We start from the raw sequence: 14,055 nt of genomic DNA, 5'->3' as shown, positions 1-14,055 counted from the left end.
AACAAAATCAACCAACCAGAGCTCCCAGGGTCTAAATCACCAACCAAGGAGTACACATAGAGGGACCCATGGATCCAGCCATATATGTAGCAGAAGATGGTCTTGCCAGGCCCTTGGTCCTGTGAAGGCTCGATGTCCCAGTGTAAGGGAATGCAAGGGCTGGGAGACGAGAGTAGGTGGGTGGGTGGGTGGGTGGGGGTACACCCTCCTAGAAGCAGGAGGAGGGTGGATGGGATGGGGGCTTCTGGGGGGATTGGGAAAGGGGATAACATTTGAAATGTAAATAAATAAAATATCCAATAAAATAAATAATTAAAAAAGACAGACAGACAGGAAGGAAGGAAGGAAGGAAGGAAGGAAGGAAGGAAGGAAGGAAGGGAAGGAAGAGAAAGATGGATCTCCCCACTTCAAAAGATGTAGAGATTAAAGCTTTATATTTCTACCTTCACGATCTGGATTAGAAGTGGGGCTCCCTACTTCAAATGATTTAATTAAATTAAATTTGAAAAAAATCCCTCACAGTTGTGCTCAGTCATTTGGATTAATCTCTCGATATAGTCAAGTGGACAACCAAACTAGTCATCCCATACATATAATCAGCAACATGTATTAATTTCTTACTTGGTAGAATTTTTAAAATCCATGTTCACTTCTTATTCTCTCTCTCTCTCTCCATCCTACCCTCCCTCTTTCTTTCTTTTCCCCCTATGTGTGTATAAATGCACTTATTTGTCTATCTGTCTCTCTCTCTCTTTGTCTCTCTTGTGAATGTCTGCTATTTGTGTCTGTGTATGTATACACGTATGTATGTATGTATGTATGTATGTATGTGTGTATGTGCCGATCATCTTTCTATTAATTATATATCTGCCTATCTACCTATAGTGATATAGTAACCTCTAGAGTCTTGGGGTCTGGGTATCAGTATATAAAACAAGAATGGCAAGGTTGGCTAAACACCACTGGGTAATAAAACAAGCCCAAAGGAAGACATGGGAAGTCCCCTGATGTAGTTGGAAATGATTTGTTTCCCGTTCTGTAGGCTCTCTCTTTCCTTTGCTGATTGCTTCCTTTACCATGCTGCAGATTTTCTATTTCACATAACCACGTGTATTAAGTATTTCAATGACTTCCCAAGCTACTCAAGTCACTTTTAGCAAGTCCTAGCTTGTGTCCGTACGTAGAAATGTTTTCCCACAGCAGCTTCTGGTCTTAGCTGCATTTTGAGTGACTTTTTTTGTAGGGTGAGGGATGGGACTCTTTTGTCGATCTGGACATGTAGATACCCAGTTTCTGCAGCACCAAGTGAAGAGGGTCCCTTTCTTTAATGCATGTTTTGACATCGTTACCAAAGATTAGGTAGCCATGGTAGTCTATTGGTCTACCTGAATGGTTTTTTTGTTGTTGTTGTTGTTGTTGTTGTTGTTGTTGTTTTGACAGTACCATCCTGGTTTTGTGTCTATAGTTTTATAGTATTCATATCAGGTATGAGTATAAAAGAAAAAAAAAACTGTGAAAGACAATAAATAGTCTGTCCCTGGGGATAAGTCTAGAGTGTGGAGTTTCAGACTGAATGTCCTGGGTGGTAAGACTGGAGTCCTAAGTGAAAGCCAGAATGAGAAGTGATCAGGAAGGCTGACTATGAAATAGGAACTCTGCCCTGGGCTTATTGGAATATGATGGCTTTGTTTTGTGCTTTTGGAAGATCAAATAGATTATGGGGCGGCAGAGGTTCTATGGGAAACACAGTAAGAGAAGCAGGACCATAGAAAAGATCAGACTTGTCTCAGAGTCCCTCCTTGTCTCCTGCCGTTCAATCCCTCCAGAGATGTCTGACCAGAGAGATAACAGAAGTGGCCAATTCTAGCACTCTCACCACAGCATTACCAAGAGCCTTGAGCGCTCTCTTAGGTGATCAGAAGCATTAATAATATTTACAAAGGACATGATAGCTTTATCATTTAAGCAATATTCCCAAACCCAAACATCAAAACAAAAATTTACAATCATTCATGGCTCTTGACAACAACTGAGAACTTAAGGCTTTATCATCTTATCCAGAAGATACATTAGAAATCATCAACACTGACAACAGAAAATATTGCTTTAATACTAGACTTTATTACAACAGTGGGACTTGGTGGTCACACAGCAGCAGCCTCCTAACATGGAGACAGTGTGAGCAGGACGTCTTCCCTCACTGTCTCTTGACTACAGAAGTTGAACCTGAGGAGAGAAAACACAAAAAGGTCACTTCTTCCTCACACAAGTGGAGAGCTGGGTATAAGAACAGGCATGCCTGTTCCTTCATGCATCTCCACCCACTGCCCCAGGAGTCTGAGAGGGGCATGGTCAGACATTAGGATATTGGAGACTGGATCACCCACTAACCTCCTACCATGATTGCAAATATCTAGAGAACAGCTGTCAGTCACTACACAAAGGACCAGAAGTACTGTTTTCCATATCATTTCAGACCACTGTTGACTGTGCATAACTGAAACTGTGGGGAGCAAAGCCATGGCAATCAGGGACTCTAGCAGTATTGTAGTTGATGTGTTTGGCTTTTAAGGAATTGCCATCAAACTGCTTTCTAGATGACCGCATCATTTTATATGCCACGAACAGTGCCTGAGTGTTTAGGATTCCCCTTGTCTTCAAATATTCTTGGTATTGCCAATCTTTTTAAATTTAAGTATTTAAATACATTATGGTGGCATCCATCACTGCTTCAATTTGTACATTTCTCCTGACCCTGATGTTGGTATATATATATATATATATATATATATATATATATATATATATATATATATATCTTCATTTAATATAATTGTTGTTTTAGTTGGATATAGTTCAAGCACCATCTTTCTATGTTTTTTTTTTGTTTTGTCTTGTTTTTTATTTTATTTTTTTGTTCTCTTTGCTTCTTTATGCTCATGCTTACTTTAGAATTAGTACTATACGAATGTATATATTACTCACACTCTGCCATCATTTCTTTCCACTGTGATCCTTGATGCTCCCACTTTGGGTAGAGTTGGGTTGATCACATTGTTGTACCAAATAAATTTAACCTTCTGCAAATCTCCAACATCCACATCAGAGTCGAATTCATTGACGTGAGAAGTACCTGGCTGCAGAGAGCCCCTGAGAAGTTAAGATGTCAACAAAAGTATATGTGAATATGCATGAAGAGACACAGGATTAATTACACACACACATATACACAGTATATAAAATATAATATGTTTCTAAAGCCAGTTCAAATTCCTTTGGAATCTAAGCTGCTTAATATGACATTTGTCACTCAAACGCCTGGAGTAAATTCCCACATGCACTTGAGCCCAGTGGTGGGTTTTTCTATCAATAACTCAGATTATGTAAGTCATTCTCTCTTTCACGCAGACTCAAATGTGTCTTTGTCACAACTCTCATTAGTTTAATAAACGATGCTGTCATTATAAACTCTTTTCTCTACTGTTGTGTAGGGAATAATTATTTACTCATTATAAATCAAATGTCAGGCAACAAAATAGACATGAAAATATCAGAAAAAAACTAAAAATATAATGTTTGTAGTGCATTAATGCATAATGGCTACATGGCAGCTTTCTTTTTGTTGTATGTGACTACATGCTACATAATAATAATAGGAAAAAACTGTCAACAGCATACACCAGACATTGATAACCTACTTAAATGTAAGAAGCACCGAGTGATGCTTTAAACCTTTACTCACTTGAAAACTTCATACTGTTTAGAGTTTCCTCCATTTCCAAACAAAGAAACTAGAATGTGCCCAGTGACCTTCTGTCCAGACAGGGTGACAGTCACCTGGTACCGCCAACCTGCAGGAGGCAACGTTTGTACACTGTTAGCTGGGAGGGAAGAGGTTCTGACTACAGGTTAACACACACCCCAGCAGGGGCAGAACGTGAATGATCCACCATGTCGGGTGTGGATCTGGCAAAATCCCACAGTTGTTTTCGTCGGTGTTCAGGGCCAGGCATTGGGAAGTGTGGACTTAGGGAACATTTCCAGAGTCAATGAATAAGGAGATTTAGGTTGGTTTTACTTTTTCCAAGCCAAGAGCCTAAGAAATCTGTCTTGTTGAAATCTGCAGCTAGGACGTAGTAGCTCAGTAGCAGAGAGCACTTGCTGGCATTTATCAGGCTCTGGGTCTCACACCCTGCCCCATCCATGCCTGCCCAATAGGAGAGCTAAAGTGAAAATCAAATAAAACGGAAACTTACGTGCGAAGTTGCTCTTATCACCGGTGTTGAGGTAAAATGTCTGGTAGAGTCTGCTTGTTTTCCCAGGATATCTGTCAGCGTAATGACCCATCTGGGGGCATCCTCCACTCCCACATGGGAAGCACTTATTCTGTGGAATTGAGAAAATGGTGGCTGGGAGTGTTCTGATTTTTAATAGGGCATATTTTTCCCAATGTGGCTTATAATTGAGTCAAAGCTAATTCTGTTCCTGATTTTAATGGTGGGGACAGCAATGGTGTCTCAGCGAAAGTTAACAGTACATCCCATTAGCCTCAGGCTAAGCCTTCAGTTTCATTATTAAATGGCGCAAAACTATAAAAGCCACAACATAGGATAATTGGTATATATGTATTTATCCTTTCCCCTCTGCCTTTCTAACTGGCTTTGTTTGTTCTAAAACATCCACTCTCTTGCTAGGTGATTAGAATTTATTTCAGAGAGATCACATAAGAACAGGAAATGACAGCTAACTTCTGCCAGGCACTACAGGTTCCATTCTGAGGCTCAAAATTCAAACCCTTCTCCATTTCCTTAGCATCACTTGGCACATGCTCACATCTCAGAATGTGAATCAGTAGGGAGAGAAAATGGCCCAGTTGGCCATTAAGATTTAGCCAGGTATCTGGCATGTGAAGAAAACCGACGCAGGAAAATGCCCTCAGCTAGGGATTGTGGTAAAAGGGGTGGGGCATGAACAGCAGAATTCTGAGGACAGATCACCCAATTTCCACTCTGAAGGGAAGGCTCCCCCCACAGGAGACGCTCATGAGGCACTTCTCCACCAGAAGATTAGATGATAGGCCCAAAGGGCCTCAGGTTTGATCACCTAGCAAGCTGAGGAGAGACTCGGTCAGCCAAGGAGAAGCACGCTCCTGTTTCCACAGACACTTCCCGGAAAGAGTACAAAAGTTCCATCCTTAATCTCTAAGCATGTTCATCAACAAGACAGACAGGGACATGTCCTGGATTCCAAAGAAGCCAGGAGACCACGCACCCAGGGGCCACAGTCATTTTCTCTGCAGAGCACATAATTGGATGTGTGTGGGCCTGGATGGCCTGGGACCACACACATCACCAGGATGGCCTGGGAACACACACATCACCAGGATGGCCTGGGCCCACACACATCACCAGGATGGCCTGGGCACACACACATCACCAGGATGGCCTGGGCACACACACATCACCAGGATGGCCTGGGCCCACACACATCACCAGGATGGCCTGGGCACACACACATCACCAGGATGGCCAGGGCACACAGGTTAAGATGGAATCATAGGAAGAGGTTCAAAGACAGAGAAATGTGAATATGAACACCGGGAGATTTTCTGTACAAAAGTGCTCTAAATCTTCTTACAAAAGGACTTTTATGTCATTGAATCAGACTTCTTTCATTGCACGGAACCTGAATATTTTTGGATCATTTGTCTACAGGAAGATAAACCTAAAATCAAACCAAGAGTGTGTCTCAGCTCTTACTATAACAAACTTACATGTGAACAAAATATGTACCCCTCTCCCATATTTTAATTATTATATTTTTGTTGTTGTTCTGGGCCAAGCACTTAATGTGTCTTGTGATTAATTGCTTTACCAAGTACACTGGGTCTGATATCATTACATTTCTAGATGAAAAAAAGCCTCAGAGAAATGAAATCCTTTGCCCAGTGTCATTTAAGTCTTAATAACTAAGGTATATTTCTCTGGTATTTGTTTCTTACATGGAATGTTGGTTAGTTGAAGTTTTCTTTGTTATCTGACAGTGGTTAAATTTTTTCTTTTTGATTTGAAAAAGCTATAGTGAAAAAAATTAACTTTCTAAAAGCTAAGTCAATAGAAACATCACATTCAAGATTTCACTGAAAATGTGACAAAACTTTAAAACTATTGATGAATATGAGCAAAGACATATCCATATGTCCATCATTCTATAGTTTAAAGATCCACAGTTAAGTAGAGCCCCTAGTTCATCAGTATCTTCCAGGCATTCAGATTGCTACAAACTAACATTCTATATGTTTGTTTAAGAGTCTTGACCCTGAAAAAGCTTGAACATTTACCTGAGACAGAGAAATGTTAGAGGGATGTTAGGTGAGGCGTTTTTATTTACAAGCCTCTTGTTCTATACCCCTGTGATGCATTAAGGCTTTTTGGCTACTGAGATGCATATGCATGAGTTAATGAATATTTAACTATAAATGGTCAGGAAGTGACATCATCACAAATTTAAAAAAGGGGGTCCAGAGCCAGAGCACAGAGCCACGTGTGAGGTTAGCATGCACAGGGCTCTGGATTGGACCTCCAGTCACGAGGGGGAACAAAACGAAACATAAAATGAAACCCACAGGAAGCTGGAAGCTACTTACTGCCGTGAAAAGACTGTAAGAGCTACAGGAGAACCCAGCAAAGCCAGTTGGGTTGACGATGCTGTCGGTGTAAAACTTGTAGCTTCTTAAGTGGTTACAGGCAGCAAAGTTTCGAGTTCCTGTGGAGTCAGAGGCATGACATCAGTGGCTGATTTTACTTCTCTACTGTGGAGCTAATTAATGTGTGCTCTAGTTAGAGCAACTCTAAACATAAAGAGATTATGAAGTATATGTAGGGTATAGGAAGAAATAAGAAATTAATAGTTTAGAACCAATAGTTATTAAGTGACTTGAGAAGAGAAAGACGAAGGCATATAAATTAGTATATAAATTAGGTCACTCAGAACTGGATTACAAAGACTGGAGAGCTAGGTCGGAAGCCACATGGCAGCTCACCACCATCTGTAACTACAAGTTCCAGGGTACCTGAATTGTTATGGCTTCCACATGAACCAGGTGGACACCAGTGTGATATACTTAAATATAGACAATATACCTATAAAACCAAATCTTCTTAAAAGAAACGAAAAAATTGGGTTATAAATGCATGCTCCACCCCAAAGTTTCCTCGCACTCACTTGTCACAACGGAACTTATGTTTCAGGGACATAGTAGGAGTCCTTTGATTTAAAAAAAAAAGAGAGAGAATTCTGTATAATTCACGGTGGAAATTCATGTGCACAATTTTTACCTTCCCAGATCCCGTCGATGTCAACAATTTGGGAAAGAATATTCTTCTGGCATCCTGGCATTTCGATTCCTCCGTTTGGAAAGAAATCTAAGTGACCCACAGTCTGGCTCATTCCAAATCCTGAAGATTTTTAAAAGTGATAGAAAGTCTCTATTATTATTCGACCCCGGCACTGTCAAATGTTCGAATACAGAGATTGAAGTCATTCAGCAGACAGACTGGAGGAGCTCACCTAAGTTGGGGATAATGGGCCCGGCGTCTGTGTGAATTGCGTCCACAAACTGAGCATCGGTGGGGTCCAGTCGGACTTCTTCAGGGGTGCCCTGGAAGTAAGGCTCAGCGGGGTCCAACCCTGAAGCAGATAGGATGCGTCACCAGTACAACGGTTACATCAATGTGTGAATACTTCGTCAAGTATCGGGATGTGTGAATGCTTCGTCAAGTATCGGGATGTGTGGCTGTTTCGTCAACTGTCGGGCACTATTGTAAGGTGTGCCTGGAGAGCGGTCGGTACAAGACACTGCTCACGGACGTCTAGCTCCCTCGAGAATATTGCTTCTTAGCAGCGGTTCCCTCCAAACGGCTGACCCCAGAAGATGATGAGCTAAAGGCTCTTCAGGTTAGAGATTTCTATCAGATTCTAGTCTTCCAGGGAGGCAGGTGCTTTCTGTGACTGAGTCCACAGCCTGGCATAGTACGACACCTGGCAGAGCAGGCTGTGGTGACCAATTGTAAACTAGGGGAAAGAATGTTCTGGAAGATTGCTTTTTCAATAAACCAAGGGAGACCCTGGCTGTTCCCTTGATTGATCCAAATGCAATGAACCTTTCCAATATGCAAAACAAGATAATTTCCATGTCAGGACTGAAAGTTGGAAGACAGAATGGGAAACTGTTTATCCCCTGATGTCTCAGGCCCAGGACAGCAATATCTTCCTTGTCAGGTTACCTGAGCCTGTGGCCCTGGCCTAATACAGCCAGCTGCAGTTTGCAAATGGCATTCTGAATCTAATTAGCCCTACCCAGAACTAGAAGCCCCAGTCAACCAGAGCCTCTGCCTCCTCCCTCAGCAATGAGATTATAGTTGGTGAAACTTAGATTTGTTATCCACTAGGATTAAAATAGAGTTCAGCTGGCTACACACAAACTCAGATATAGGCACAGTGTTTCTGGGTAGTCTTAATTCATGGCTTGTCTAGGTACAATATAAACAATAGGGTAATGACACCAAATACTGGAAACAAGAATACAACTCTGCAGGTTGCAATGCTCTGAGCTCTGGTCACCTGGCATAACTCAGGAAGTGTGACAAGTTCAGAGCAACCCTACCAAAGTCCCTGCAGTCCCCACAGACAGTCTCAACATCTAGAATTTGATGTTAAACCAACCTGTGATCCTTCCAATGGCTCCAAAGGTCCTCTTTCCAGCCTCCCCAGCAATGTGGGAACCCAGGCTGTGGCCAATCAGGTGGACATTGTTAAGTGAGTATCCCAGATCAGACTGTTGGAAGGAAAGCTTCATTAAAATGTTTCCAAGTAATTCAAAATGCCAGATGGTCAAGGGTGCCTCCAGACCTTGGTTTCTAAGGAGACGTGTTCCCTACCCCCTTCAGAGCATCCCCCACACCATTAAGAAGAAACAGAAATTAGTTCAACTAGGCTTAGAATCCTGTGTGTCCTCCCACTGCTGAGAGAGAAACCCAGGAAGGACACATGAGGTCATATTTGGAGATGGCGAGGCAAGGATTTGGATCAGGGCCCACAAGGCAATTACTGAAGCACATTTGAGTTTGACATTTTTTAAAAGACTTTTCAGTGCTCCAGTCAGGCTAGATTGCTTCCTTTGTGTTTCTATTCAATAAAATCAATGGAAACTGGGGAGATAGCTCAGTCAGTAAAGCACAAAGATTCAGATTAGGATCCCAAACACCCATGTAAAATATGAATGCCTGTAATCGTGGCACTAGAGAGGCAGAGACAGGCAGGTCCTTGGAACTCAGAAAGATGGTGCTTCAAAAAAAATAGAATGTATAGCAATCCAGGAAGACTCCATACACTTGCATACCCACATGAGCATTGTGCTCCCACAACACACTAAAAATGAATGAAACAAAAGTGTAAACATGTGGCTGATATCGGCATATCAAATCGATAACCAAGGGAAAATTGAGACCTATCCCTGGTTGGCGCTGCGTCTCTGCAATAGAGCACTTGCTTAGTATGAGCAGCCTCAGGCTCTATGTCCAGAACTAAAATTAAATAAAAATATGCCCCAGTACAGGGGAACGCCAGGGCCAAAAAGGGGGAGTGGGTGGGTAGGGGATTGGGGGGGTGGGTATGGGGGACCTTTGGGATAGCATTGAAAATGTAAACGAGGAAAATACCTAATTAAAAAGAAAAATAAATAAATAAAAATGGTTGAAAAAAAAACACAGGCGGAATTCAAGTGAAATTACCTACCTAGTTGTTTAAGTTCATTTAATTAACATTCAAAACTAGTTGTTGGTGAAGCCTGAATCAAGATTGGGGTGGGATTCATCTTTAAGCAAAAGGGGTAATGTCTTCTTATTTAAATTTGTCCTTATCAATGATTACACCTACAGATTTTGTTATGGAAGGAGAATCCAGACAGCAGTGTCTTAAGGGATTTTACATAACCCAGAGTCAGTTACCTGCAGAACGTTAACCAACAATGCCACTTCTGCCCCCACGACCCGGACGTTCTGGGTAGCCTGGGTATATGTCGTTCGGGAACCGCCTTTCCAGTCCACACAGATGCAGTTCACACTCTCCACTCGGAACATGTTCTGATGGGAGAGACACACCACACAGGGAAATAATCCAGGCTCCTTATTCACTGCTGATTAACGTATTTGAAGATTTGCTAAGTTCTCTTCTTGACCTGAGTAATAACTATCGTGTTAACCCCAATGCTATGACCAAAACCTAGTCTCTAATGAGTATGGAGTCCTTGCTCAAGCTTACTCTTGGCTTCAGACCACCGTGGGAATGAAATTCCTGATATTTCTATTGCAGCAGGTATATTGGGTGGACATTGAAGGTCCATGCTTAACTTGAATACTACTGCATGGTAGCTTCTCCTGGTAAAGTCTAAAATATCTCTACATCAGTTGCTAAGTAACTATGCCATGATTCCTGCATAACTCCATAGCCCATACCCTAAGTGTCCCAGGACCCTTGTGCCCACCACTACCCCATCCCTATCCCCACCTCCAGGCTCAGGCGGTCTCAGACTCTGGTTTGGTGGTGACCAGCCTTTGTCCTCCTCAGTTGGGGACAGTGTCTTGCTGGTCTCTAAACACTTTCTCTTAGAAAGCACCATGGCTCACCTTGCACATGTCAGATAGCCAGTTTTCTTCTCCCTTGTCGATGAAGCCGTGGATAATGATACGGGTTTTTCTGTTTGTTCGGAAATTGGAGTTTCTGATGTTTGATGCATCTGAAGTAATTAGCTGTTTGGGGTAGAAAAGTGTTTGAGTCGCGTTTCTTCCAGTAGCTTTATGATCATTCATGTGTGGGCAGGGATGGCAGGTAGGATTCTTGAAAACCCACGTAGGCAAGCCATTGACAGCCATTCCCAAGTTGCTATTGTCCTTGTAGCTGTTTGACTTAGACAATATGTCTCCCAAGATGTTTGTCATTAAGATCTTCAATGAAAGTCTTTGTACATATGCCTATCTACCTGTCTACCTACCCATCCATCCATCCACTTATCTATCTATCTATCTATCTATCATCTATCTTTATAATCTATCCAACATTAGGAGATATGTACATGTTCTAATAATCCTCCAAGGATAATGGAATTATTACTCAATAAATCCAGTGTAAGTTCAAGATATTATAACTGGGTCTTGCTTTGTTTGGAGCAGGGTCTCATGTACACCAAATGCCTTCAACTCATTAAACAGCTGTGGACAGTCTTGGACTCCTGAACCAGTGTCTACCCTTTAAATGCTTGGATTAAAGTTGCTACCTGGAAAGCATTACCAGTTGGAATGTATCATAAACACCCAACCTAGCTTTTCTATTATCCCTTTGCCACAGATAGAGCTGTCAATCATTCATTCATGACTGGTGCAAGACTAGAAGCTGTGGTTCACTGATGCTCCTTCCTGTGGCTACAGGTCAGCACATGGCTAGTCCAGAACCTTCTATTGAAAGCACATCACTTTCCAAACAAATCCTGTCAAGTTGAACCACCTTAAAGGGATTCCTTATGTGTGTGTTTGCACTGTATCAGGAAATGTTATTTAAAATACACAAACACAATATAGCATATTCTTTATTACTATATGCATCAGTATGAGTACTATAGAAATATGTATGTATATGTGTGTGTGTGTGTGTATACCCACACATATACATATATATATATATATATATATATATGTATATATATATATATATATATATATATATATATATATATATAAAACTATTCTATCCCTGTATGTATAATATTTCTATATAGTATACTGGATATAAAACACGAATAATAAGACTTGAATGGCCATTTATGAATAAGTTTTTAAAGAGTCCTTAATCTGATTGCTCTAGAAGTCTAAACAGATATAAATTCTCCTTTTCCTATATTCTCATTAGAAGGCTTGAATATTCATAGTAATTACATAAAGCATGTGACACTTAGTCCTGAAAACAACAGCGATTCCTACCTGGTAGTTGTCTGGATTCTCGTTGGTGTAGAGGAGAAAGCGGGTGTTGATCTGTGCTGGGCTCCAGGGCAGTGCTTTCAGGGGTCTGTCTAGAGTTCCTGACCAGGGGGCATCATCACTGAAGCAGCCGAGTTTGTCGAAGCAAACTTCCCTTCCTGAAATCACCCACAAATGTTTCACATATATTACTTTAACCTTTCCAATGCACGATCAACCAAACGTAAGTTGAATTGCATCTTGTTTTCGCCCTTGGCTTTCTCAAACACCCTCTGCTCATGCAGGCTACTGACCGTCACCTCTGCCTCTGGGTCCACTCACTCCCCACAGGTCTCTGCTCAAGGATCAGTCAAGGACTAACTTTGACCCAGATGTTATCTTTGGCCATTGGTGCCTAGATATGAGATGGCTCTCTGTCTCAGGAACTGGTTTGAGTGTGTGGAGGCTCTCAACTCCAGGTAGCAACCTTTTGTCTTCACGCTTTGGGTGGGAAAATTTTTAAGTTTTATACAAGGGCCAAACTGAATCTTCACCTTGGCAGAAGATATGGATGTCTGAATTATGTTTGAGGACCATCCTGGATTTCTGTGATGTAGGAATTACTCATAAAATTGCTCATCACACAAACTATCAGTGATGTGATGGCTGTAGTCTGGTGTGCTACTTATTCCAGGAAGGAACAACTCAAAAAAAGAGCTCTGGAGTGGTGCAAAGCCCAGGATAAAGGCAGAGCAATGGCTGTTGTGAAGACTGAATTTCTCTAGACTTTACTATGTGCCTGATGCTGAATAAGATGACTGACTTCTCTGACTGAAGCCTCACAGTCATCCCACTGAAGGATGCCATTACACCCATGTAACACAAATATCCCCAGGTTCAGAGGGCTTTCGGATTGTGCATAGCTTCATAGAAGTGTAAGTGGTGAACTTGGATTCAGACACCTCCCTTGACCTAAAAGGGGCTAAGTTCAGAAAATAAATATCCATCCAGTCAATTGGAAGATCAGATAAGCAGTGTACGTATAGCTCAATGCTATGTATGATTTGTCTGCACTATTACTTGTCTGAAACGAATTGAAATAGCGTTGGGAATTGTACCTCACGTCACTGCAAGCTGCAAACACTGGTGCTCTTCATCCAATGATAAGCTCAATTCATGTCTAGGCTTCCTTAAGCCTGCATTGCTCTTAACTAAGTCCTCATCCTCAACCTGGCTTGCACCCGGCTGTCACCGCCTGGGGAAGACCTCTCCCATCTCCACACACATCTTTTCTTACCAGCTACTGCTCCCAGCAGCACTGCAAATGTCCACAGCATTAGCATCTGCACAGAGGCAAAAACATGGCTGAGTCTGATGAACGCAAGATTAACCATAATCCATGTTCAATCAGACTTTGGGGAGTTGGGGGGTGTGGGGCAGAATGGGTGCAGTCTAACAAGTGAGTCTCTAAATCAGGTTCCTGACTCACCGTGGCGGATCCGTCAGGTTCTACGGACAACGAGCAAACACTGATATGCCCTTTTATAGGTGAGTGTTATCTTTCCAAGTAGTGTCATGGAAAAGTGGCTGGAGAAGAGAGAGAGGCTCCAAGGACGTACTTCTAATTTTAATCTCAGATAAGCCCAGAGAAGTACCGGAGGCTGAGCGTTCCAAGGTGTCCGTGGGAATCTGAGAAAGTGCTAGATATGGAATGTTCTCCGCTGGGGTGCTGTGCTCTGCCCAGAGCCGCCATCTTTTTTTTTTTCTTTTTTCTTTTCTTTTTTAAGCCATCTTTTCTCTGCTCCTGCAAACAGTCCCTCCCTTCTTCCTATCAATCTTTGCTCGTCTGTGTGCCCGTGGGCACAGGTTTCACAACAGCTGTCTGGAAGACCGACTCTGTCAGCCACACAGCTCCTGCATCCTCTGACTGATCCTGAGTCCCCTCGAACACAGTGGAACACAAGAAAGCCTTCGAGAGCACGCAGATGAAATGAAAGCGGGGTGTGCTTTGTGTTACAAGTCTACACTGCTAACTCATTATTCAAGA

The 14,055-nt window shown here is 42.0% G+C and overlaps 1 protein-coding gene across 1 annotated transcript; it reads right to left on the bottom strand.

The window, feature by feature from the left end:
* Nucleotides 1–2,090: 2,090 nt before the first annotated feature.
* Pnlip (pancreatic lipase) lies at nt 2,091–13,525 on the bottom strand. Its single transcript, NM_026925.4, has 13 exons — nt 13,498–13,525; nt 13,306–13,351; nt 12,033–12,187; nt 10,686–10,808; nt 10,008–10,142; nt 8,725–8,836; nt 7,570–7,689; nt 7,338–7,457; nt 6,647–6,765; nt 4,257–4,386; nt 3,743–3,851; nt 2,986–3,150; nt 2,091–2,226 (listed from the first exon to the last, which is right to left on the bottom strand). The coding sequence occupies exons 2-13, from the start codon at nt 13,349–13,351 to the stop codon at nt 2,163–2,165; spliced, it is 1,398 nt and encodes a 465-aa protein (NP_081201.2). The 5' UTR covers nt 13,498–13,525; the 3' UTR covers nt 2,091–2,162.
* Between the last annotated feature and the right edge of the window lie 530 nt (nt 13,526–14,055).

The sequence above is a fragment of the Mus musculus genome, chromosome 19 (assembly GCF_000001635.26).
Source record: "Mus musculus strain C57BL/6J chromosome 19, GRCm38.p6 C57BL/6J".
NCBI lineage: Eukaryota > Metazoa > Chordata > Mammalia > Rodentia > Muridae > Mus > Mus musculus.
This window is presented reverse-complemented; position numbering and strand designations above follow the sequence as displayed.

Excerpts from the sequence above, each read along its gene's own strand:
- Pnlip (NM_026925.4), bottom strand. The coding sequence starts at position 13,351 with ATGCTAATGCTGTGGACATTTGCAGTGCTGCTGGGAGCAGTAGCTG. Across the intron at positions 12,188-13,305 it reads GCTGCTGGGAGCAGTAGCTG|GAAGGGAAGTTTGCTTCGAC; the intron begins GTAAGAAAAGAT and ends GGGTGATTTCAG. Across the intron at positions 8,837-10,007 it reads TGTTGGTTAACGTTCTGCAG|TCTGATCTGGGATACTCACT; the intron begins GTAACTGACTCT and ends TCCTTCCAACAG.